This window comes from Aedes albopictus, chromosome 2 (genome assembly GCF_035046485.1).
Source record: "Aedes albopictus strain Foshan chromosome 2, AalbF5, whole genome shotgun sequence".
Taxonomy (NCBI): Eukaryota; Metazoa; Arthropoda; class Insecta; order Diptera; family Culicidae; genus Aedes; species Aedes albopictus.
The window spans coordinates 341,169,992-341,193,455 of NC_085137.1; the positions used below are offsets into that span (position 1 = coordinate 341,169,992).

At 37.6% G+C, this 23,464-nt stretch overlaps 1 protein-coding gene across 1 annotated transcript; it reads left to right on the forward strand.

Moving 5' to 3' along the window:
- Positions 1-20,811: 20,811 nt before the first annotated feature.
- On the forward strand, positions 20,812-22,657 carry LOC134286727 (uncharacterized). The gene is made up of 2 exons (XM_062848391.1): positions 20,812-21,070; positions 21,129-22,657. Exons 1-2 carry the CDS (start codon positions 20,812-20,814, stop codon positions 22,655-22,657), a joined length of 1,788 nt encoding a protein of 595 aa, XP_062704375.1.
- Positions 22,658-23,464: the final 807 nt, after the last annotated feature.

Here is a 23,464-nt window from a genome sequence, read left to right on the forward strand (position 1 = left end):
TCGGGTCATTTAATTCCCTTAGGCTACCCCACCGTGTGTGTAAACCCCGCAATATAAATAAAAATTTTACAATGTATCATATAGAAACAATAAAAGTAAAAATTAGATAGATCTCACCAAAGTGGGCTTTTGTGCTGACGCGACTTCCTATTTCTTGATCTTTCCATCTGGATCTCCTCATCTGTCGTGATCTCACCATCCGGAACGTCATTGGCAGATGGTATCCAGAACTTCATAATGACGAAAGACAGCGTCGTCTTCCTACATTTTTTTGAATTTTCACTCACGAGCGGACAGATTCTTCCCTTCAAATAACACACACGTTTTGCAAAACATTACAATTCATATCACAATGCTCTTCTCCTTGCTCTTCTCTTTTTAAACTTCAATCAGAATCAATTTCATTACTTAGTTAGAAAGGAACGGATAGAAAATTTGGATTTTCTGACAGACGATCATTTTTTCGTCCTCACTGAAGCGCGGCACACTCTGATCAGTTGACGAGTACTCGAAAATGCAGTTCCGCAAAAACTGGACAGTTACATATCAAATGATACGAAGTTCCATAATCACTAAAGAACATATTTTCCAAGAATACATTTATTTCTCATCGTTTCCCTTTTCGTGACAACTTTTTGTAACAATTATTGAATTTCACAAATATAGTTATTCATGTAACGAGTTGCAAAGTTGATTTTTTTACACGTTTTTTTAGCTCGAGTCGTACATTAATCCAATGAGGCTTGCCAAGTTGGATAAATACAAAGAATACTGAAAAAAAAAATCGATTTTTGCAACGAGTAACATACAAAATTTTATGCATTGATTTTTTCATTGAACAACTCATTGAGGTTGCATAATGGTCATAATTCAACTCAAATGAGTTGCAAAACGAACATTTTGAAACTATTTTTCATTATCCAACTAATTCCAGTTGCAGAATAAACCAGTACGGAATAATTGATAATTATAATGCCAAAATAAGTTATATAAAATAGAAATTATGATACTAAATTGCATAAATAAACTTGCAATTCAGTATCATAATTTATATTTAATCTAACTCATTTTGGTATCATAATGACCATTTTTTCCGAACTGGTTCATTATGCAACTGAAATGAGTTGCATACTGAAAAATAGATGTATAATGTGCATAATGCAATTCATTTGAATTGCATTATGAACATTATGCAACTCCAATGTACGACTCGCGCTGGAAAAAAAACTTTTTGCAACACGTTACATAAATAACTATTTAAGGTAAATTAGTTTCATGTCATGAACTAAAAGTCTTGGGAGTGTTATCATAAAAGCTTTTGCATGGGTTTTATGACGCTCTTTTAAAAGCTTTTAGGCCTCGACTATACGAATTCTCATCACTGTACTAGCAACGGTTGTCAAACTAACATTCCTTCCTTTCCCCGGTTGACCATAAGGACGTAGCTGGCGCTGTTATTGACTCAATTAAGCTTGAACTTTCGGAATGTGTACATTAGTATGGGACTCTCTTGTATGGAAAAAATAAATCCTCGCTCCAGTCGACTTTTTAGATCCCATTTAGGTCCCATATGAACTGTACAAAATTTCAGCGCAATCGGTGAAACTATAATTTAGCGCAAGCGGTTCAAAGTTTTCATAGGATTTACTATGGGAAAAGTTACACTTTCAAATAAAAAATCCCAGAGGTCGCTCTTTGTCTCCTTAATTCAAATCGATCAAGGCTTCTTGTAGAAAAATCATTAATGAAACTTTCCTTCGAAGACCGCAAAACAATCGGATGCTTGTGGAAAAAGTTATTGATTTATTACCGATTAGTGATCCGATGAACGGCTTATTGTTTTGTTTTATCAGCAGCACTGCTGCTGCCGTTGCTGCATGGGGTGGCGGGTGGCATCACCACCCCCAGAAACAGCAGCAGCCAAGGCAGCAGCTACAGTGCTGCTGATAAAACAAAACAAAAAGCCGTTCATCGGATCACTAATCGGTAATAAATCAATAACTTTTTCCACAAGCATCCGATTGTTTTGCGGTCTTCGAAGGAAAGTTTCATAAATGATTTTTCTACAAGAAGCGTTGATCGATTTGAATTAACAAAACAAGGGGCCACCTCTGAGAATTTTTGTCTGAAAGTGTTACTTTTCCCATAGTAAATCCTATGAAAAATTTGAACCGCTTGCGCTTAATTATAGTTTCACCGATTGCGCTGAAATTTTGCACAGTTCATATGAGGCCTAAATGGAATCGAAAAAGTCAACTGGAGCGAGAATTTGATGTTTGTCCCATACTAGTGTACATTGAGGATGATGAATAATCCCGAGCCATCTTTATTGGCCCTCTGTGCAATTCCGGTCAATCACGGAGTAGCAACTGCGAAGTGTACGGACACCAATGCCCATGCTCAAATATTTGACTCTATGAACTGTTAACTGTGCATCAAGGATGATTATTTGTTTAATGTTTGGTACTGATCATGGACAGCAGCGATGATAGACTGTGTCTACATGAATTTAACGCAAATAGAAAATGTAATTATAGATCATCGATTACTGCTTACATCCACTGTGTTGATTCACAGTTTTGTATACAGATAATTCAAATCAATCTCGTATGCAATGTTTGAAAGCCTGTCTTAGATGATTGCGAAAGGGAAATGCATTCATGAATGCAAGTAAGATAAATATTTGGTGCATTTGTCTGATAATTACTAAACAACTCAACAATGATGTCTCATGGTGTAACCAGCAATGGATAATTGAGAAACGATGCTTTATTTCTTCAATCTATACTGTTGAATCACACCCAGGCAACAATTCATTACACAAGCAGTTAGCTGCATCAATTTATTCATCACCGCCGGAAGTGGATCATCAGGCAAGCGGAGCATATTTCTTTTTACGAGCAATTCATTTCGAGCTTAGCTCCCCGAAGGAAACCATCGATCGTAAAAAAGGGAAGCTGATACCTACAATGTGAAAATCACCCAATTTCTTCCGAAACAGGAGAGAACGAGGCAGTTTGTACCTTTCGTGCATTTCTGTGACATAAAGATTGCCTTTGATATACAATAATTGAATTCCAAATGGTTTCAGCAGTGAATTTAAATCAATATTGAATCATATGACGAAATTTGTAATAACAATATATATTTCAGAGAAATATAACTCAAAAATGTTTTCACGCAACTACGAAAAAGAAAAACTTCGAAACGAAAAAGGGTTGCATGAGCGAAAACGATCACTTGTTATCCCTTTCTCCACTTTTCCGGCAAAGCTTTGCATTTTAGAGGTCAATTTAACAATTAGGTATTTATGAACATTTTAGATATTTCGGAAAATTCTCTAATGAATCTGTCTATTCAACGACGCTGGTATTTGCTTTGGACCCCCAATTTTAAAGGAATAAAATTACATCCGTTCGTTCAACATGTACCAAATGTATTTTGAACCACACTCCTTCAACCATCGCATCATTCGGATATCCGATATCGTCAAAGCCGTCTGCTTGGAGGAAAGTCTCTGAAATATTGCATCCATCCTACCGAACGCTTACAGTATTTATCATTTTTGTCACTGTTGTTGGTACTAGCTGCCAGTTACTTCCAGTCGGTCGGTCGGTACGCCAAATGAAAGACACCGAAGGTACTGATCTTTTTCGCTTCATATTCCCCTTCCTTGCGAAGATGATGATGATGGCATATCGACGACGACGATGCGGATTGCCGTATAAAAAGAGAAGGAATTTCCCTTCAACCAGCCTGCCGGGCTAGTTAGCAAGCTGATCGGCTGTTTCCGCTATTGTGTTGTGTTGTGTATGTGTGGTACCGGGCGGCTTTGGGTCCGTAACAGGCTGGAGGCAAAGCAAGATTTATTGCTTCTCGTCTCGTAAATTATGACCATTGTTATTTTTATTTCTGTGAATTATGACAAGGTTCGAGGGAAGAAAATCGAAAAGGAAAAGTTCATTGCCGAAGTTGACTTGACTATCAGCTGTGTTCGACTGCATTAGTATCCAGTTGTCAAAAAAGGAAAAAAGTTAGTTTTTTGTCGTTAAGTATGCAATACAGGTTAATAAACTGAACACTTATGTATGTCACATGATAAAGGCGTTTTTTTGCACAATGCTAGGAATCCGTCATAACGCTTCGCATTTGAATTCTTGTATTTTACATCTATCAATCTACCTTCTTACTATGTATGTAGGACGACCTTTCGGCTGAACTTCTCGAACAGTGTCGTAGGCAGCTGCACGAAGTAGTTTACCGTACTCTGTTCAAGATATCGGAAAATAAAAAAAAAACTACCGACTTGTACTAGTTTAACCGATTGATATCGCTGTAGGAAGCCTTTATCGGGTAATACAAAGCTGGTTTCTATAATGGCCAATCAACGACGCACATTGGAGTAAATCATATCGAAACCTGATCATAAGTGGAAAACTCAAAATGAATCAATTGGGTTTTCCGTTGTGTTTTCTCCAAGTGTAGTTATCGTGTTATCGTTTGACAGCTAAGCAGTGTTCAAATGTTTTGTTTACGCTTATCAGAAGAGGTTAAGTGAAGCTGAATTTTACCCATTTTCTTTGATATAGCGCGTGCAAGTTTTGACCGTACAAAGTGAATAAAATTTATAGTCAATCAATTCAACGATGCAGTTTGTTAAAGAAGGTATATGTTGTTCTGTTTATTTGAAACCCGAACAAATTGACGTTAAATTTATATACAATATATGAAAATATTGAAAAAAAAAATGATGGAATCCTTTACCGTACCGTAAACCGGGGTCAAATTGATCAGCGGGGTGAAATTGATCACTCGGGTACTACATTGTAATTCCATACTAGGAACACTTAAGCATCGTAATGCTCTTAAACTTTTTATGTCATCTGATTCGTAGATGTCTAGAGATGAGTGTAGACTTTTATTTTTTAGAAAAAAGTTAGTTTTGATTTATTTTTTCAAGGAATTTGCAATGTATTTCTCATTCAGCTGAAATCATTGTTGCTAAACAATCAATTGCTAATAGGATTTCCCATGAATTCTCTATCTCAACATTTTTGTGGAGCCTTGGTTGGGATGTTATGCAGTTAATCAGAACATGAAATAGTTATAAAAAGTTCATTTTATGAAGAAATAGTCATTTATTGTGATAGAAACCACTTATTTCAAATGAAATTGCCTACCTTTAGGAGTTTAAGGGGGAATTTCAAAATTCAATTTACCATTTGAAGTATTAAATTCACTAGTTGTAAGATTTTAGACGCGTTATTCGGTTTTAGAAGAGCAAAATTAAGCGGTGAAGGAAATTTTCCTTTCCAACCGAAGCTTAATTGTATACTGATCAATTTCGCCCCAAAGTGGCATTTCCAATATTTTGATATTTGAAGTTATTTAACTTAAAGTTTAAATTTGTTGAACAAAATTCTGTCACATGGTTCCATGGAGATCCACAGGGTACTGGTTTTACAGAAATTCTTTTGGCAATATTCGAACAGGCACTGATGCTATCCGCAAAAGTTGTTTTAAAGTGATCAATTTGACCCCGGATTACGGTACATGCAAAATGAAATAAGTTGATTTTCCGGCTGTTTACGGGAAATCTTCTTTTAGTGTATGATAAAACTATTGTTCCTCTTTCAAATGCAGAAAGAAAACTTTCCGTATGTTTCCGATTTCAAAAGTTGCAACACTTTGAAAAAATCGTGATAATTATATTGTTACAAGTATTGTTATATGATATAATTTGCCTAAAATCACTATTTGGCTCTCTGAACGCATTTTTGCTGAAAACTAGAATTCAACAGCTTTCAAGCAAATAAAAGAAGTTTAAAATCGGTCAACTGGTTCAAAAGCAGTGATTTTTTGGAAAATTTTAGTTTCGAAAAATCTTGATTTTTACAATCATAAAATTGGTCACCCTAATGACGAAAAAAAAACGGGTCTTATTTTCGATAAACTACAAAACCACCAAGTATCACGATGTTCGGAGACACACTATATCGATTTTCTATGGAATGGTTGTATTATTAAAAAAAATCTTGTTGAAGTCGGTTAGATTGGTTGTTTCTCACTGCTAGGTGAGTTTATTGTTATAAAATTCATCAAAAACTATGAAATACGATTCATTACTAATTTGGGTTGCGAAAATACGTCAAAATAATTTTGATCAGTTTTGATGTACTAGGTGCTCCACTGTGCGACGGTTCAAATTTTTGCTCTGGCTGAATCGTTTTACGCAGCATGCTGCAGTATGATTACGCACGCACGCTGCGTTCTTTTCCTCCAAAATCACTTTGCACTCCTCGTTGAACCATTCGAATTGTCGACTCCGTTCAACGTAATCGATGGGGCTCTCGGCTGCGTTATTCATGGCTACCTTCACTGTACTCCAGCAGTCCTCGAGAGAGTGAAAAAGATGCTTGACCGTTAGCGGAGCCTCTAGGGCACCTTGGGAGGATGTCCCCTGGACCATTGGAAGAAAAACCCTAATTTATCCACCTAGCGTATGTATGTGTATGTATTTAGGTAGTCACCATCCTAGCTTGAGTCTTGCTCTGCATGCAGTTCCACTTAACAGTAAAGATCAATTTCATTACCAGCCTGACTTGAACATAACGCTGTAAGAAGGGCCAAAAGGGGGTGTGGCGGACCCGTAAGTAGAGACACTTACGCGAAATCCGCGGGTTTAAGAGAATCTCCTTCCAGCAGTATGATCCAAAAGGGTGAATAATGAAATTTACATTACTTGTCAAGCTTTCTACGGGATGGTTTATCACAAGAAGGGCGCGTCAAATTCATTGCAACTGTTGGGATAGAAGAACCCATCTACAAGGATAGTTACTTCTCACCACACTCCGACTGGCAATCCACTCCGTCGTACAGTTACAACTTCAATGATGCTCTGATGCACCCTCCCAACCCCATATGGTTATATGTTAATACAATGATTTAAATATAATATTTAAAGGAAAATTATGATGAAATATGGTATAATCAATATATATACATATAATAACAAATAATAATAGTAATAAATATAACAACAAAATGTAATGTAATGTAGCGAAATCAAAAAAAAAAAATATCTATTGTAGATAAAGTAAATGAATATTTTTCGGTGACAAGGCCTTTTACTTCCTAGAAGATAGGGTAGAACATTATTATAGTATTAAAATGTAAACACGATAGATGATATTCATATAATCAATCACTGTATAAAGGGCCAAAAGGGGGTGTGGCGGACCCGTAAGTGGAGGCACTTACACGAAATCCGTGGATTTATATGAATCTCCTTCCAACAGTATGATCCAACAGGGTGAATAATGAGATACTTATCACTTGTCAATTTTCCTACGGGATGGTTTGTCATAAGTAGGGCGCGTCAAATCCATTGCAAACCATCTACACGGATGTTACAGTTACTTTTTACCTCACTCCGGTTGGCAACCACTCCGTCGTACAGTTACAGCTTCAATAATGCCCTGATGCACCCTCCGAACCCCATTTAGTTATATAGTCAAAAGTTAAATTTATTATGATGAAATATTATATTGAAATATGGCATAGTCAATACAATGGAGTAACGAAATATAGTGTCATGAAATTCAATGTAGCGAACTATAAAAAAGTATCAATTTACATATAATCTGAATTAGTATTATTTGCTAACGAGTCCTTTTATGACCTAGATGGCAGGGTAGAGAATTGCCTAGCGGGATGGTGCCTTTCTCGTGCCTTTGAAACCCCATTTTAATAACTCAAGTGACATGTTGTATGAATATCGCATTTTCATACGTTCAATAAAAATCCATTTCATGGCACCAGAAATCATATCGTTTATCTGGCTTTTGATGTTTGAGCCTCAAAATCTTAAGAAAAAGCCGCTATCAGTAATTTTGAGCCGCCATTTCGGTTTTAAGACCGCTATATTGGATATTCTGGTCGCTATTTTATGACTCCAGACAACTTCCCCATACCAGATATATCCATATTGCATGGTTTTAGAGTCTATAACTCCAATAAACAACCGCCATCTTGAATTTAAAGCCGCCATCTTGAATATTGTGGTCACCATTTTTGGACTCCGGATCGGACATCTTCTACAAATCAAATATATCCAATATCCATATTTCATGATTTTAGAATCTTAACCTCCGTTAAGCAGCCGCCATCTTAAATTTTAAGATACCATCTTGGATTTTGAGATGCCATTTTGGATTTTAAGATGCCATCTTGGATATTCAATATTCCGGTCGCCATTTTTGAACTCCGGACATTTTCCACATATCAAATATACTCATATTGCATGGTTTTAGAGCCTAAAACTCCAGAGAGAGAGGGGGGAGTAGAGATGGTCGGGTTTCAGATTTTACAGACCCGAACCCGACCCGTACCCGAACAATTTTTAATTTAAAAACCCGGACCCGACCCGAACCCGAGCATTTTTTGTTCCGTCAAACCCGGACCCGACCCGAACCCGAAAAATTTTCGTCGGTCAAACCCGAAACCGACCCGAACCCGAGAAAATATTTGTCAATAAACCCGATCAAAACCCGAGTTAAAAAATAATTGTTAAATGTATCGGATATAACAAATGAACCATTTTTCTGAATACTGATTTTTCTACACTGGTACCAAACCCGACTTGGACCCGACGTTTTTCAAACCCGACCCGACCCGTACCCGAAAATTTTGAAATTATTCAACCCCGGACCCGACCCGAACCCGAGTTTTTTAAAATATCTATGCCCGAACCGGTTGATGTAATGGTAAAGGAAAAAAAAAAGTTTCCAAAAGCTATAATCACATAAATTTAACATTGATTAAACAAAAATTTTGTATCATCGCCTACTTCAATTAAAGATGTTTTGTAAAACATTGACAGTACATAGTTTTAACCTTTGATTCCAAATATGTTACCAAAACGTTACTTTAAATTACTGAATACGTTAATGTACAAGTATATAATTTCACACTCTCTTCTTGAAAATCACTGTCTTGAGCACAACTATGTAACATCTTTTACGCATTAAAATACACGGAAATTAAACCATATTAGCATCCATACTTATTTTTTTTTGCTTTGCCATTTACCTAACACGTAAACAGAGGCATAGAAATAATCTTAAGACTGAAATTTAGCCTTTAGTCTTTAGACTATTTCTTTTCTGGGAAAAACCTGCTGTTCAGATTTGTGTTCTATTAGCACTTTTAACTGAGAACTTCGTCTATCAATGACCAGACCATTGCATGTTATATTTTGTTAAATGACTAGGTATGATTTTCTTCGCATTTGTTGTATAAAGGTTTTATCTCCTTGTGTTTTTTTTCTCTGTGTTTTGTCCTTTTGTATTATGTTCCTGGCTATCCGGCAAATGACAATCCGTGACAAGCTCATGCCAACACCAGAGGCGATGCCAATGGCCAGATGTGCTACAGCAAACCCTGAAACCTTATCCTCATCTAGCTTTTCCTTGAAAATTATGTAACCCGCTAACCTTGAGTAGCCATGAGTACCCTGGCCTCCTTCCAGTACTAACCTTGATATATGAAAAAGCTATAACGTTGTATGTAATTGAATACAAAAAAAATGAATCTCGGCTCCATAAAGCGTTGAACGCGATTGAGCCATTCGACGAACTAGATAGAAAAAAGACTAGGTATCAATATAGGTATTTGAGAGAAAATTAATATACCTACCTACATGATCGTTGATCGCAAATCAAACCTACCTTATGTTTATTCATCGTCATTTGATGAATAGATTCAGTATGGTGTGCAGCATCGGATTCCGATTCATAATCCATGGCCAGCGTGCAGTTAATAATTTTGCGATGATTTATTTTTCCACCAAAACCGAGTGGAAAAAATCACAACCCGTAATAGACGTGTTTATTGATATTAAGAAACACACGAGATGAATGTTTGTTTCGTGAGATGTAGCAATGTGGTTTGGTGGGAAATGTTTATCGTTCGCTTGGTTTTTGCGTTCTGATTTCCCCATGCAAAAGTCGGTTGGTTTGATGGACTTCAATATGCTCTGTTTACCATCAGTCATCCCTGAAAGCATTCTTGGCTGTTGTTGCTCGCCTCTACAGGCGCGCACAGCGTTCGTGTTCTGCGAAATGACAAAAATTTCAATGATGACGCCAATAAATCTCGCTCATGTAACCAAACTGGCATCTAGCGCGGTAAATTAATTGTAATTAGCATCGTTAATTATGTATACAAAATTTGTAGGGAGGCGTCAGTCGCCACGGATGGTACGCACAAGGTAACAAAACCAGCGTTAGAATTGGCGTTAAAAACGTTGAAAACTTTAAAGGTATCAGGTGCAAACAACCATTTTCTGACTCATAAAACTGAAGCCCAAACGAATGAAAATAATGTGGTGCCCGTCGTGATAAGAATTTCCTGTAACGAATCACTATGAATCGTTCTGCCTGCAATGAATAATTCATAAATTGCACTGCCCAGCTGCTAAATGACCAAATCATACGCGCCAACTTGTGACGTAGTTGGGGGGGCGGGGCCTCTCAAAATCAACCAAATTCGTAAAATTTCGACGCAGTTCATCTAGTTTAGGCATATTTACGTGAAAACTAGTGCATTGAGCTAAAAAAAGTTGAATTTTGTCCAATTTTGGAGAGCTTCGCCCCCCCAACTACGTCACAAGTTGGCGCCTATGGACCAAATAATAATTCAGACTCAATACCGGGTGGGAAATACGGTGCTATCTGTGCTTCTTGATAAGTTCTGTTATTGATTCACATTTGAGTTAAGTTCAACGCTCAAAAGAAAACGCCACGTTTAAGAAATGATGCATTTGTTTGAAAAAGTTTTTTTTTCGAATGAGTGTAATCTGCTATTGTACCTTTTAATTCTGCCCTATTTTGCTTATACTTTAACAGATACGCGTATTTCGACTACTACTTGTAATCTTTCTCAGTGTCAGTTATAGCAGTGTCAGTTATATGTATGTGTAAAAATCCATTCAAATTGGACACATCAATATTTTTTTAGTCGTTCACTAAAGGTTCCATTAGACAAGACAAAATTTGGCCAAACAAACTCAACAAATGACCAACACAACGTGAATCATAACAACCTTGGATGAATGTCGGACTTCAATGAGAAATATTTGGCATAGTGACAAACAGTGCAATGTCCCCTTGATTGGTGTGCTGGTGAGATCTGCGCTTGTTTTTCTTTTGATAGCTGGCTTCTTTGACGATGTTGAGATAATTCCATATTCTGAATCCGTAAGCCGTAATCCAAATTTTCACGTATTTTGGTGCCCTGGAACCTATATTTGAAATTCAATTTGAAGTTTATATGGGAGCGATATGTTGAATCCCTCCTCGTCGGACTTTTTACTGGGCAGAGCTGTCAAAGGGTGATACAGTTGCTGTTGTTGTTGTTTGTTTATTACCAGGGATTTTAACCTTTTATGGGTCATTCATCCCGTAGGGTGATACAATGTTTTCTCGATTACATCACGAATAAAAAATAAAACCGCGTGATAAATTGGAGCGTGATAAAATTGAAACTTTTTTTTTTTGAGTGCATTTATTACCCAGAATATACTGATGAACAAAAAATAATTACAAAAACAACCAGAAAGGCACCAATGTTTCAAAAAGATGTTACTGCTTTTGAGCATAGGATGTTCTTATGAGGCTGTGGACTAATTTAATCTTATCCAAGCAACATGCCAAGCAATGCAATGCAATGTACCAGAATTTATAGGAAGTTAAAATAAGACGAGAATATATAAATTAGGTATATTTCAAATCGAACATTTTTTGCTGTCATAGGTCGATGTGCATCTAATGAATATCGCACGAATAGCTCAAAGTGATATTATATCAGTTTTTGTTCTTGTCGAAATAGCTGAAAATTTCTACATAAAAACAAGTTTAGCTCTTCTGCACGAAATGGAACACATACACCCATAGAGATGGCTCAATGTTAGTGAAAAAACTTTCTGAGCTGTGGAAACGAAGAACCGCATGCTCTTATTCCCATGTTATTTACAACAGCGAGCCACAGTTGAGTGGTCAGCATCGCCGCCTGTGAATCCTTATTTTTTTTTCTAGAAAAAAAAGTGAGAAATCTTGTCTGTTATTGTTTTGATCTTGTAATATCTCAACGAGCTATTATTGAGCAGTTCACCATATTAGATTTTGCTATTAATTCTGATCTTTTACCTCTTATAGGGGGATTAGGGGCATAATGGACACCCGGGGCGAAATGGACACCCCTGTTTTTGCCGAAACCGTTGGCTTTTATATAAAACTTTTAATGCATAAGTGTTAAGGAACAAGTCATTGTTCTATTTTTCAAAAGTACCATTTATATTCCTTCAAAATAACCAAAATATCATTGAAATTGAAATATGTTTTTCATATGGTGAAATTCTTATAATTTCGAAGCAGCAGCAAATAAGGTATTACGAGTGATTGAGTGTGTCTACCATACAAACAAGTGAATTGTTAGCTTATCTACATGTATACGTAGATTTAGCAATGGATGAAGTATTATATTTTTGATCAGAACATACTGAAAATAGCAATTTCAATGTTGAAGTTTATTCGGGGCGAAATGAACACTGGCAATTATGAATGGATGAACGCGCGTTGCATACTGTTAGGCGTTTTAGAGAGTTTGAAAAAATTCAATCCGATTGTTTTAGCCTAAAATTTATTTAATTAACTTCGAAGTTATGTAAACTCGTCTGAGATGGAGTATTAAATCTGTGGTATTGATCTCCGTTGGCAAATTACTTAACTGGTCGATATTCTCAAAGATACAGCATAAAATATGCAGGGGTGTCCATTGTGCCCCGATGGGTGTCCATTTCGCCCCGTACCTTTCCTGCCAGCCCCAAAAAACACACGGTTTTCAATTCATTATTTCTTCACAATAATGACATTCTACCAGATGTAAATGATTGAAACACGTAGGAAACAAGTAAAAGTTGTAAGCTAACTAATAATATGTTAAGTTTTTGACTGTTATACAGGCCTAACATTCTCATTTGCTTAGGGTGTCCATTATGCCCCTAATCCCCCTATCAATCAAACTAATATCAGTTTTTGCTCTTCAGTAATTCAATCAATAATAACTGAATATGCTATTCATTAGATTTTTCCACCTACTCGAGATATGCTATGAAATTTGGTCCACAGCTTTGTAAAATGTTACTGCTTCTAAACGCAGTTACGCCCTATTGAAATATTGGCGCTGAGAACATCAAATTTAGCGAAGGAAGTCTAAATTATACTTATTATTTATTATTCTTGTGGTGATTTGTTTTAACAAACGTAGCGCCGACATTGCGTCCGACCATCATCTCCTAATCGGCGAGATCCGACTGCGCATTGCCAGGATCCAGCGACAGGAGGAGAAAATCGGGCGCCGGTTCAACACACGCCGACTGGAAGACACTGCGGTGAAAAGGTCCTTCGTCGAGGACAGACGCGCCAACTTGGTCAAATTATTGTGGGGGTAAAGCCTGCTTTTACTTATTTTTTGTATGGGAAAATTGAAAAATGGTCAAATATTAGAGGGGAGGGGGGCAAAACCATGCTTGCCCCCCCTCCCCTTAGTCGCCTATGGTAGAGGAGTTAGAGAACCGTGCTGCGAATATTTCAGATGATGTAAGCGTAGAAGATCAATGGAGCGTCATTAAGAATGCCTTCATCGTCACCGGCGAGAATAATTTGGGTGAGCTACGCACCCGAAGAAAGCAGTGGATCACAGATGATACCAGGAGGAACATAGAAGAGTGAAGGAACGCCAAAGCCGCGATAGAGCGAGCGAAAACACGAGGAGCCAAAGCCGTAGCCCGTCAGCGCCATTCGGCTCTCGAGAAGGAAGTGAAACATTCATGTAGACGGGACAAAAGAGCGTGGGCGAACTCCCTAGCCGACGAAGGCGAGAAAGCCGCAAACACATGCGACATCCGTCTCCTCTACGATGTCTCACGTCGCCTTAGTGGGACCAAGATGAATGCTACGATGCCCGTGAAAGACACGTCTGGACAGTTGAAACGCTGGTTCGAGTACTTTGGAAACCTTTTTCAAGTGTCGGTCACGCCATCAACACCTCAGCATGATCCGCCAAGGGTTCGACGCATTACCCGTGTCAACAGGTCAACGAAGCTCCATCAGTGCAGGAGATAGAAACAGCCATCCGTAGCATAAAATCGAACATGGTCCCGGGGGACGATCGCATATCAGCTGAGATGCTCGAAGCCAACCTTTAGTATCTGCGCAACTGCAGTTTCAATTATTCTGCAACATATGGCAAACCGCAACATTTCCCGCCAACTGGATGAGAGGCGTTTTAGTAAAGGGTGACCTGACTGCATTCGATAATTGGTGGGGCATCGTGTTGTTGTGCATCGTTCTCAAAGTCCTCTGAAAAGTTATCCTAAACCGGATACAGAAGAAGACTTACGCAACTCTCCGACGGCAGCAAGCAGGATTCCGTGCCGGACGATCCTGTGTGAACCATATTGTCACGCTGGAGAAAATCAATGAATAACAAGAGTCTCTTTACCTGGTGTTCATTGATTACAAAAAAGCTTTCAACCTTCTCAATCACGAAAACCTGTGGGGAGCCCTTCCCGAGCAGGAGAAATAGCTGAAGAATACCTATCTCAGGTATGGAAAACCGAATACCTACAACCTGAATGAGGTATTAAGAAGCTCTGCGTAAGAGGTAAAATACCTAAAATAATAACTGGTGTGTATACTGTGCATAACACGTGAATAATGACATCAGGTATGGTAATACCTAAATAATAATCGGCTATTTTTACATACAAATAGTGATTTTTCCATAGTTGAAGAATACCTTAAGCAGTCCTCAACACCAAACCAATAACTCATTGAGGTATTTTATCAATATCTACAAAATATCAAAATAAGTTATTTTCAATACCTAGGTAACCGACCAATACCTTGTCTTGTTATGATACCTGACTTTGGTATGCTGCAGTAATGTGTCAGTTATTCGTTCCTGCTCGGGTTAGGCGCATGTCGTTAGGCGCACAACGATCGTTGCTGAAGTGAGGCAAGGATGTATCCTATCACAGCTACTGTTTCTCATCGTAATCGACGAGATCCTGGTAGGTGCGATTGATCGTGAACCAAATCGTGATTTGTTGTGGCCGCTCATTACCATGGAGCACCTACATCACTTCGGATTGACTGATGACGTTGCTCTCCTAGCTCAGCGGCGCTCTGCTATGCAGAGCGAGCTCGATATTCTTGCCAATCCTCGTCCAGGTCTTCCCATGAACGTCAACAAGACCAAATTGTTAGATGTAAACACGGTCAACTCTTCCAGCTTTACGGTAGCTGGGCAGGGCAAGAAGTGGAGAATGTTGAAAGCTTCCAACATCTTGGAGCCAAATGGCGGCGTTGACGACGGCACCGAGATCGACACACGTGCACGGATCAAGAAGGCGAGGGCTGATTTTGCGAGTTTAAGATATGTATGGAAAACAACCAGATTAGTCGACGCAACAAAATCCAAATTTTCAACTCGCACGTTAAATCTGCGCTGCTGTACGCCATGGGCGATGTTGAACAGCAGACATGAGCTTCCATTACCTTGTCATAGCCCCCGGCAGGGATGCGATATATACAGATTTATCTGTATTATACAGATTTTTCAGCATCAATACAGATAGCGTTTATATGGAATACAGATTTTCTATTTGTATGGGATACAGACAGAGCCGTAGCGTGGTCCCACGGCGCCATTGGCAAGCATCCAGATTGGCGCCCCACGACAATTAGACATTATTATTTTGCTAAATTTGTTTATTCAAAGTTATGAGTACGTTTTCGAAGTTTTCAAAGAGTATAAGTACGAACACACTTTGCATTTCAAGAATCATACTTAGATCAGCACAAAAGTTAAAAATGACATTTCAGATTATTAACATGCATGATGCATACATTTCTTAAGGAAATCTTAGTTTTTTTTTCGGATTTTTCAAAAATACTGAATTGAATTTCAGGAGCTTTAAGAAATCCTCAAACGTTTTTACTATTTTTTGGCTATAGCTTCAACTGGTTTTACCAGAAATTTCTAATAACTTCACCAAAAGTTTCTTCTGAAGTTCAATCAAAATATTTCTTAGAAAATTTTCAGAAATCATTAGACAAAAATGGAAATGAAGTAATACCAGGAGAAATTCCTGAAGGAATCTCTATTTCTCTGGAAGAATTTTTGCTTGATTCATTGAATGAAATTATGAAAGAGATTGTGGAGGAATTCCTGCATTTATCCGGAGGAATAAATGATTAAAATCTTCAAGAAATTTAAGTAAGCATTCTAAATGGAATTCATGGAGTATTTTTTGCAGGAATTCATGGAGCAATTCGTAAAGAAATGCCTGATGAAATGTCCGTAATAGTTTCTAACGGAAAACCTGTATAAATTTCTGAATTAATTCCAAATTCATAATTTTTTGGAGGAATTTATGAAGGCATTCATGAAAAGTTTTCTAGTGAAATTCTAGCAGAAATTTATGGATCAATCTCTAGTGAGCATGGTACAGTATAATAGAAGATTTTATTTCAAAAATCCCTAGAAGAATTTCTGAAAGAATTTATTCTCAGAGGGACTTCTGAAGGAATCCCTGGAGTGATTTCTAATGGAATCTCTACAGGATTTTTCATAGGAATCCATGGAAGAATTACTAAAGAAATCTATTGAAGGATTACTTAGTAATCCTTATAGACATTTTTTGCAGGAATTCATTGAAGGAAATTATTAAATATCCATGTAGAAATATCGAGAGGAATCCTTTGACTAATTTCTGAATAAATTCCTAGATAACTTCCTGAAAACCTCCCTGAAGGCATTTCTAAAGGGATTCTTCGAGAATTTTTAGTGAGAATCTCCAGAAGAATTCTTAATTTGTTTTTTTTTTTAATAATTTTTAATATATGATTTTGAGAGATTTTCTGTAGAAATTCTTTGAAATTTTTTAAAGAAATCCCTTGAAAAATTTCTGACATAGTTTTTGAAAGATTTTCTTAATTCATTTGTTTGAAGGGAATGAACAGCATCGTCTGTATATTTTTCATTTAAAATACTTGTTATAAACACTCTAAAATATGTCAATAAATAAGTTTCCAGTAATTTTCAGAGAAAAACTCTCACTAGAATTTTGAATATTTATTGATTTTGCTTTGCTCGTTAAAAACCAACTAAAATAACTTCTCACAATAAAAAAAAAACAAGATAAATTTCCAGGTAACATCATGATAAATAATCTAGAGAACGAATTTTTGAGAATAACGTAATGTAAAAAACTCTCGATCAATCTTAGATATTTTGAAGTCTTGGTACAAGAAAACAATAGCATCATAATATTTCTTCTAGCCTTAGATCTTTTCGGCGCCCCTTAGAGGCTGGCGCCCTTGGCGGGGGCCAACCTGGCCAACCCCACGCTACGGCTCTGGATACAGATTTCTTACTCAAATTTTATATGAGATACAGCTTTTTGAACGAGTGATACAGAAAATCATCTGGCATCTCTGGCCCCCGGTGAGATTTAAACGAACTAGGCATATCCTGAAACCCTTACGTAGTATTTTTTTTTTCTATGGCATAGATAACAAACCATTTTAGGCTAATTATGCCTACATTATTTTCGGGTGGGGCTATGTGTAAGAATCCATGCAAATTTTACACTACAATATTTATTTTGTCATTTACTAACTGGTATACTACAACTAACAACTGAGATTACTGAACGCTTGTTTTTCCTTTGATATCATTAGTTTACTAAATAAAACCAAAGTCGTGAACTTCTATCAACGACCAACATCAGAGTAGCATCCTCTAAATAACAATGGTAGCCAAATGGCTGATTTTAATAGGCTGGTTGCGATCAGAGTTGCACCCTATCACTGTCAATGGCAAGCAAATCGATGACTTTGATAGGCCGACTGCGGAACAAGTTAGCGTGCGCTCTGTGGCGTCATTGTCACTTTCCGTTATCCATCAGAACAGGACTGACTGTGATGGTGTGTCGATATCAGTGATATCCCAAGTAATAATTTTGATTCTATCTGGTTTTATTTATTTTTATGTTAGTTTTATGAAAGCATTGCGTAGTCTGATTGATTTTATAAGAGTTTCTGTTGAGCACAACTATTCTTCAGCAATGTGTGGCTTTAAAAACATCTCCAAGAATACTTGGGGTTCAGCGCATAAAACCACAAACACAATAAGAACAATTGACCTTAATGTCAGTTTTAAAATGTTCTTGAAGTTATCTTCAATTAACCGTTCTTGAGCAAGAGTAACTGTTCTTGAGTGAGAATAGATTTGTAAATGAAAAATTAAAAAAAAACTTAAGCATCAGAATCTGATTGTGATCGATCGATTATTGCTGCCAAACAAGAACACCCGTTTAGAAAACCGGCTCTGTCGCGGCGCAGTGTCAAACTCCTCCAGTTTCAGCATCCGAAACGAGGTTTGTTTGATAAACCAGAACGTCGATTCCCATGCAATAGATGATAAATTCGTTTTGCTGCAGACCATGAAAATCAACAACTACTTACCTGTGGGAAACGCCGACCGGAGGAATCTGACACTGCACAGCATCAAGACCGGTTCCCGGGGTGCTCCGGATGGCAGCGGTACCGGGCTGCTAATGCAATTTATCGAACTTTAATGACCACCTCATAGTTTTAAGCAAATCATCGCATTGCGATGCAATTAATTTGTTTATTTACAATTTGATACATAAGATTCATGGCGTTCTCGGTAGAGTTTGCATAAATCCGCATCAAGAGCGTCATAAAACGAACTACTCTTGAGTAACACTTGTTACCCTTGCATAAGTTGAAATAAATTTATATCGGTTTTTTTTTGGCGTTCTTGGTGCAGATCAACCAGGCTGCATTGAGAACGTTGTAAATCAGAGTATTCTTGAGTTACCCTTTTCACTCTTGCGTTAGTTAAAAGTAATTTGAGACAATCTTATGGTGATGTTGAATAAAACCACCGATAATTATGGACGTCTTCGTCGATTTCGACGGAAGCCATGTTGAGAAAACTCATTAATATTGCTCTCCTGACCTGAAATAATAGTTTTCATTATTTTATTACTCCATTATTATCGCAGCGCGTTGCAATTTTTGGAAGTATCATGCAACATATATACGATGATTTTCGCTTTGCAGTGGACAACCTAGTTATAATAGGGAAATATTTCCAATTTGTGCTAGAAATTAATCCCAATAATAATATTGTATCATTTTCATGATGTTTTTACCGACTCAAATAAACGAATCATTTATCATGAAAGCTGCAGCAGTGCAGCAGCAACAGAAACAGACAATTTTATGATCGTTTTATCGTGCACTTGAAGTGCTCTGCAAGCAGAGATCAATTCGCCTTGAAGACATCTTGTGAAGTACAACAGGTTTTAAGAAAATCTTATAATCAACTCTCCAAGCCTACCATAGGATGGGCCTCTTTGGTCTTATGGCGGGTTTATGATTGAGTTGATGTAGTGTTGCAGAGCAATTGGGTTTATATTCAGTTTTAAAGAACAGGTGTTGAAGAATTCTTCAAAAGCATTATAAAATTAATTTTGTTACTTGGGATGCCATCTTTAAAATTTGTTAAAAAATTAAAATAAAAGATAACCACAATGCAATTTTTAAAAGTAAATCAATATATCTAGTATTGCACGTTAGTCATGAAAAAAATAGTATTGGCTAAAATCACAAATATATCAGTCAATTTGCAATGATAGCGATCTAGAGTGGAAAACGCGGAAATGTCAAATCATTGCCTGTCATTGTCGTCGATCCAAGTCAGCGTGTGCTCTGATGAGTCACCAGTCATTGTCACTTTCCTTTGTCCATCACAACTGGAATGACTTTGATCACCTGTAGATATTACCGATGGATCTAGTTTAAAATTCGTTAAAAAATCCAAATAAATGCTTACCGTGATGATTTTTAGTATGTACTACAAAACAATGAGTATTGCATGTTAGTATTGCATGTTGGAATTGAAGCACGATTTTTAAGCGAAAATTTAAGCAGAACAGTTTTTTAGGTTTTTTAAAAAGTCGAGTAGGGTAGAGCACCCAGAAATCGCCCACACCCCAGTTTTCGCCCTCTTACTGGGTCTTCCTTATTGGAAATGTATTGAAACTTTACTTATAATGTTTACCGTGACAGCAACGAATAATTAAACTATTTTTTTTTTGAAAAAAATACGCACATTACTGTATTATATGATGCAATATACAACTAAAAAATAGGTTAAAAGAGACCCATGCTCAGTCGAGCTAAAACTATGCGTGAAATTATTAGAGGTGCAAAAAATCAAAGTGAGGAAAAAATGTATAAAATGCTACAATTTCTATCCTTGTTCACGTACATTATATCAAATACTATCTAAATTGAATAATACAAAGCTACATAATTCGTACTTTTGTGGTTTATATCATTAAATTTAAAAAAATACGGAAGGCGAAAACTGGTGATCAATCGCAGCAATCGACCCAGTAATCGCCCTGGGCGAACTGTCATATATTGTTATCGTTTCTCACACGACACCAGATTTCGACCCGCCTGTGCCAATTTTCTGAAAAGGTTGTTTATTCAATGAAAATGGTGAGTATATTCAAAATTTAATCATATTATGCCACAATGAACATTCATCTATGCTAACCAGGAATCCAAACCAAGTAAGAAATATCGTACGTCGTACTCTGCGGATGAAATCGCCGCTGCTGTTCGAAAAGTTCGGAGTAAAGAGATGGGCGTGAATAAAGCAGCTAAGCATTACGGCGTTCCGAGGTCAACTATCCGGTCCCGTCTGAAAATGAAAGATCGCGCAGTGTATCGGTCTGGACCAATGTCGGTATTAACCGAACAGGAAGAGGACGAGCTGGAATCATGGGTCTTTGACAGTCAGCGCAGAGGCATACCGGTCACCAAAGATATGCTGAGGGAGAGTGTCAAGCACTTCCTTGATGAAAATCCACGAGACAACCCGTTTATCAACAACTATTCAGGTATGAATTATCAAAAAATATATATGAATTAACGTCGATGAACAAAAAGTGTTTTCAGGCATGAAATGGCTAAAACTGTTCCTACAACGTCGACCAAAAATAGCACTAAGGACTCCCGAGTTCATTACAAACGCCAGTGCGAAGGTTTCACCTGACGACATCAAATCCTGGTTCCGACAAATTGAAACATATTTGACAGAAAAAAATCTCATGCATGTTCTGGATGATCCTCGCAGGATTTTGAATGGAGACGAAACCTCCTTCAATCTCAACCCAAAAACCAAAACGGTTTTGGCATTGCGTAGTAGCCGGAATGTGTATGATGTTGAAAGGAACAGCAGTAAGCTCAATGTCACTGTCATGTTTACTTTCCATGCGTCAGGGGAAACCGTGCCACCTACCATCATCTACCCGTACAAAAACATTCCACAGGATATTGCCCAGTCAGTCCCCCCAACGTGGGGTATTGGTAAGTCGGATAATGGGTGGATGACGTCCTTCGTGTTCAGACACTACATTGAGACTGCTCTTAACCCGTATCTCGAACGAAATCAAATTAAGAAACCGGTAATCTTTATCATTGATGGGCATAGCAGCCACATTAACCTGGAAACATCAAAAATGTGCCAGGATCTGGGTATTGAGCTCATTGCACTGTACCCAAATGTGACCAGAATCATGCAACCCGCTGATGTATCGGCATTCAAACCGTTAAAAAACGGTTGGCCAAAAGCGGTAGAAAGATTTCGTAGGGACGATCGGCTACGAAAGGTAACGCTGAAGGACTATGCAGGTGTTCTTCAGGACTGTCTTCGACACTCGCTTACTACGAGAAGCATCTCTAACGGATTCAGGGCGTCGGGTTTATATCCATGGGATTGCAATGCCATAGATTATACTAAATGTATGGGTAAGTCTGCCGAGCAAGAGGTCTCTGAAGTGATGTCAGATGGGGTATCCGAGGTTCCCCAAACGGACTTACAGAAAGCTAAACTAGCACTGGAACAGTACGCTTCAGTGATAGGATCAACGCGGGCTAAAAAATTCAGGAGCGATTTCATTGTTCTCGACAATCCTGAAGAAGAAGCTCTGTTTGACATCTTTCGAATCCTAGAAGAAGCAGCGCCCGAAGCTATAAATTCGTTGGAATGTTGCAATAACGAAGACGCCGAACTGAATTTGAACACAAATACGGCGGCCTTCGATGTACCAGTTGAGCGGGAGGTTGAAGCCAACACGAGTGCTGACTCCTCAACATCCGTTACCCCTGCAATCGATGACGAGCCCATCGACAACGCCTCAGCATCACAAAGGTCATCACTGAAGGATTTTTTGATGCCACCTCCGACTCTGCAGCGTGAGAACAAGCGACAATACCGATCTAAACGGTATCACGTTTTAACATCAGATGAGTTTGTTCGTGAGTTCTCAGAAAAGGAAGAAGAAAAGCGACGTTTGGCTGAAGAAAAGGAAAATAGAAAGAAGCTTCGCGAAGAACGGAAAATTGCGAATGAGCTGAAAAAGAAACAACAAGAAGAGAAGAAAGCTTTAAAGAAACCACGGCGTGTACTTTCTAAGAAAAAATGATGCAACACTTGACTTCGATAACTTATGTTTCAATTGCTGATTATACTGCTCATGAATTCGATTTAATATATTTTCCTAAAACAAAACTATTATAATTTTATTCTTCACTTCTATTGTATATCTTCTGCATGGTATTGGTCCTTATTTTAACGTAAGAACATCGAAAATAAATGGAATATATATTATTTTTTTATGTGGGCGAAAACTGGTTCCAGTGGTGGGCGAAAATAGGATTTCGGGGGTCGAAATTGGGTTTCACTAAGCGCTTCTGAAATGCATGACACAGCGCAACATTTTTTTGTCTCAAGAGCAAACTTATGTGTCTCTGGCAGATTTTGGGCTGCTGAATCCGAATCCGGGCTCAGATTTGCTCTAACACGTCACAATTTTGAGCTATACCCCAATTTATAGGGTAAAATATGCGATTTTGGCCTTTTTTGACTGCAAGCCATTAAATATGGAAATACTTTTTTTAAGCAATCAAAAGGTAAATTGCTCAATTAACATCTAAATTAACGACTCATACTAAATATTTCATTTTACCAAATCAAATTTGATGGATTTAAGCATTTAATGTTAGTATCGAAACTTGCATGCAACTTCTGGAGGGTGACTTGTATGGGAAAAATCGTACCTAACATAAATCGCTTAAAACTATCAAATTTGATTTGGAAAAATGAAATATTTTGCATGAGTCGTTAATTTAGATGTTAATTGAGCAATTCCATACTTAATGGCTTGCAGCCAAAAAAGCCCAAAATCGCATATTTTACCCTATAAATTGGGGTATAGCTCAAAATTGTGACG

What these genes read in the sequence shown, in the direction of transcription:
- LOC134286727 (XM_062848391.1), top strand. Translation starts at nt 20,812, where the DNA reads ATGGGCGTGAATAAAGCAGCTAAGCATTACGGCGTTCCGAGGTCAACT. An exon ending in GTTTATCAACAACTATTCAG is followed by an intron (nt 21,071 to 21,128) that starts GTATGAATTATC and finishes AAGTGTTTTCAG; the next exon opens with GCATGAAATGGCTAAAACTG.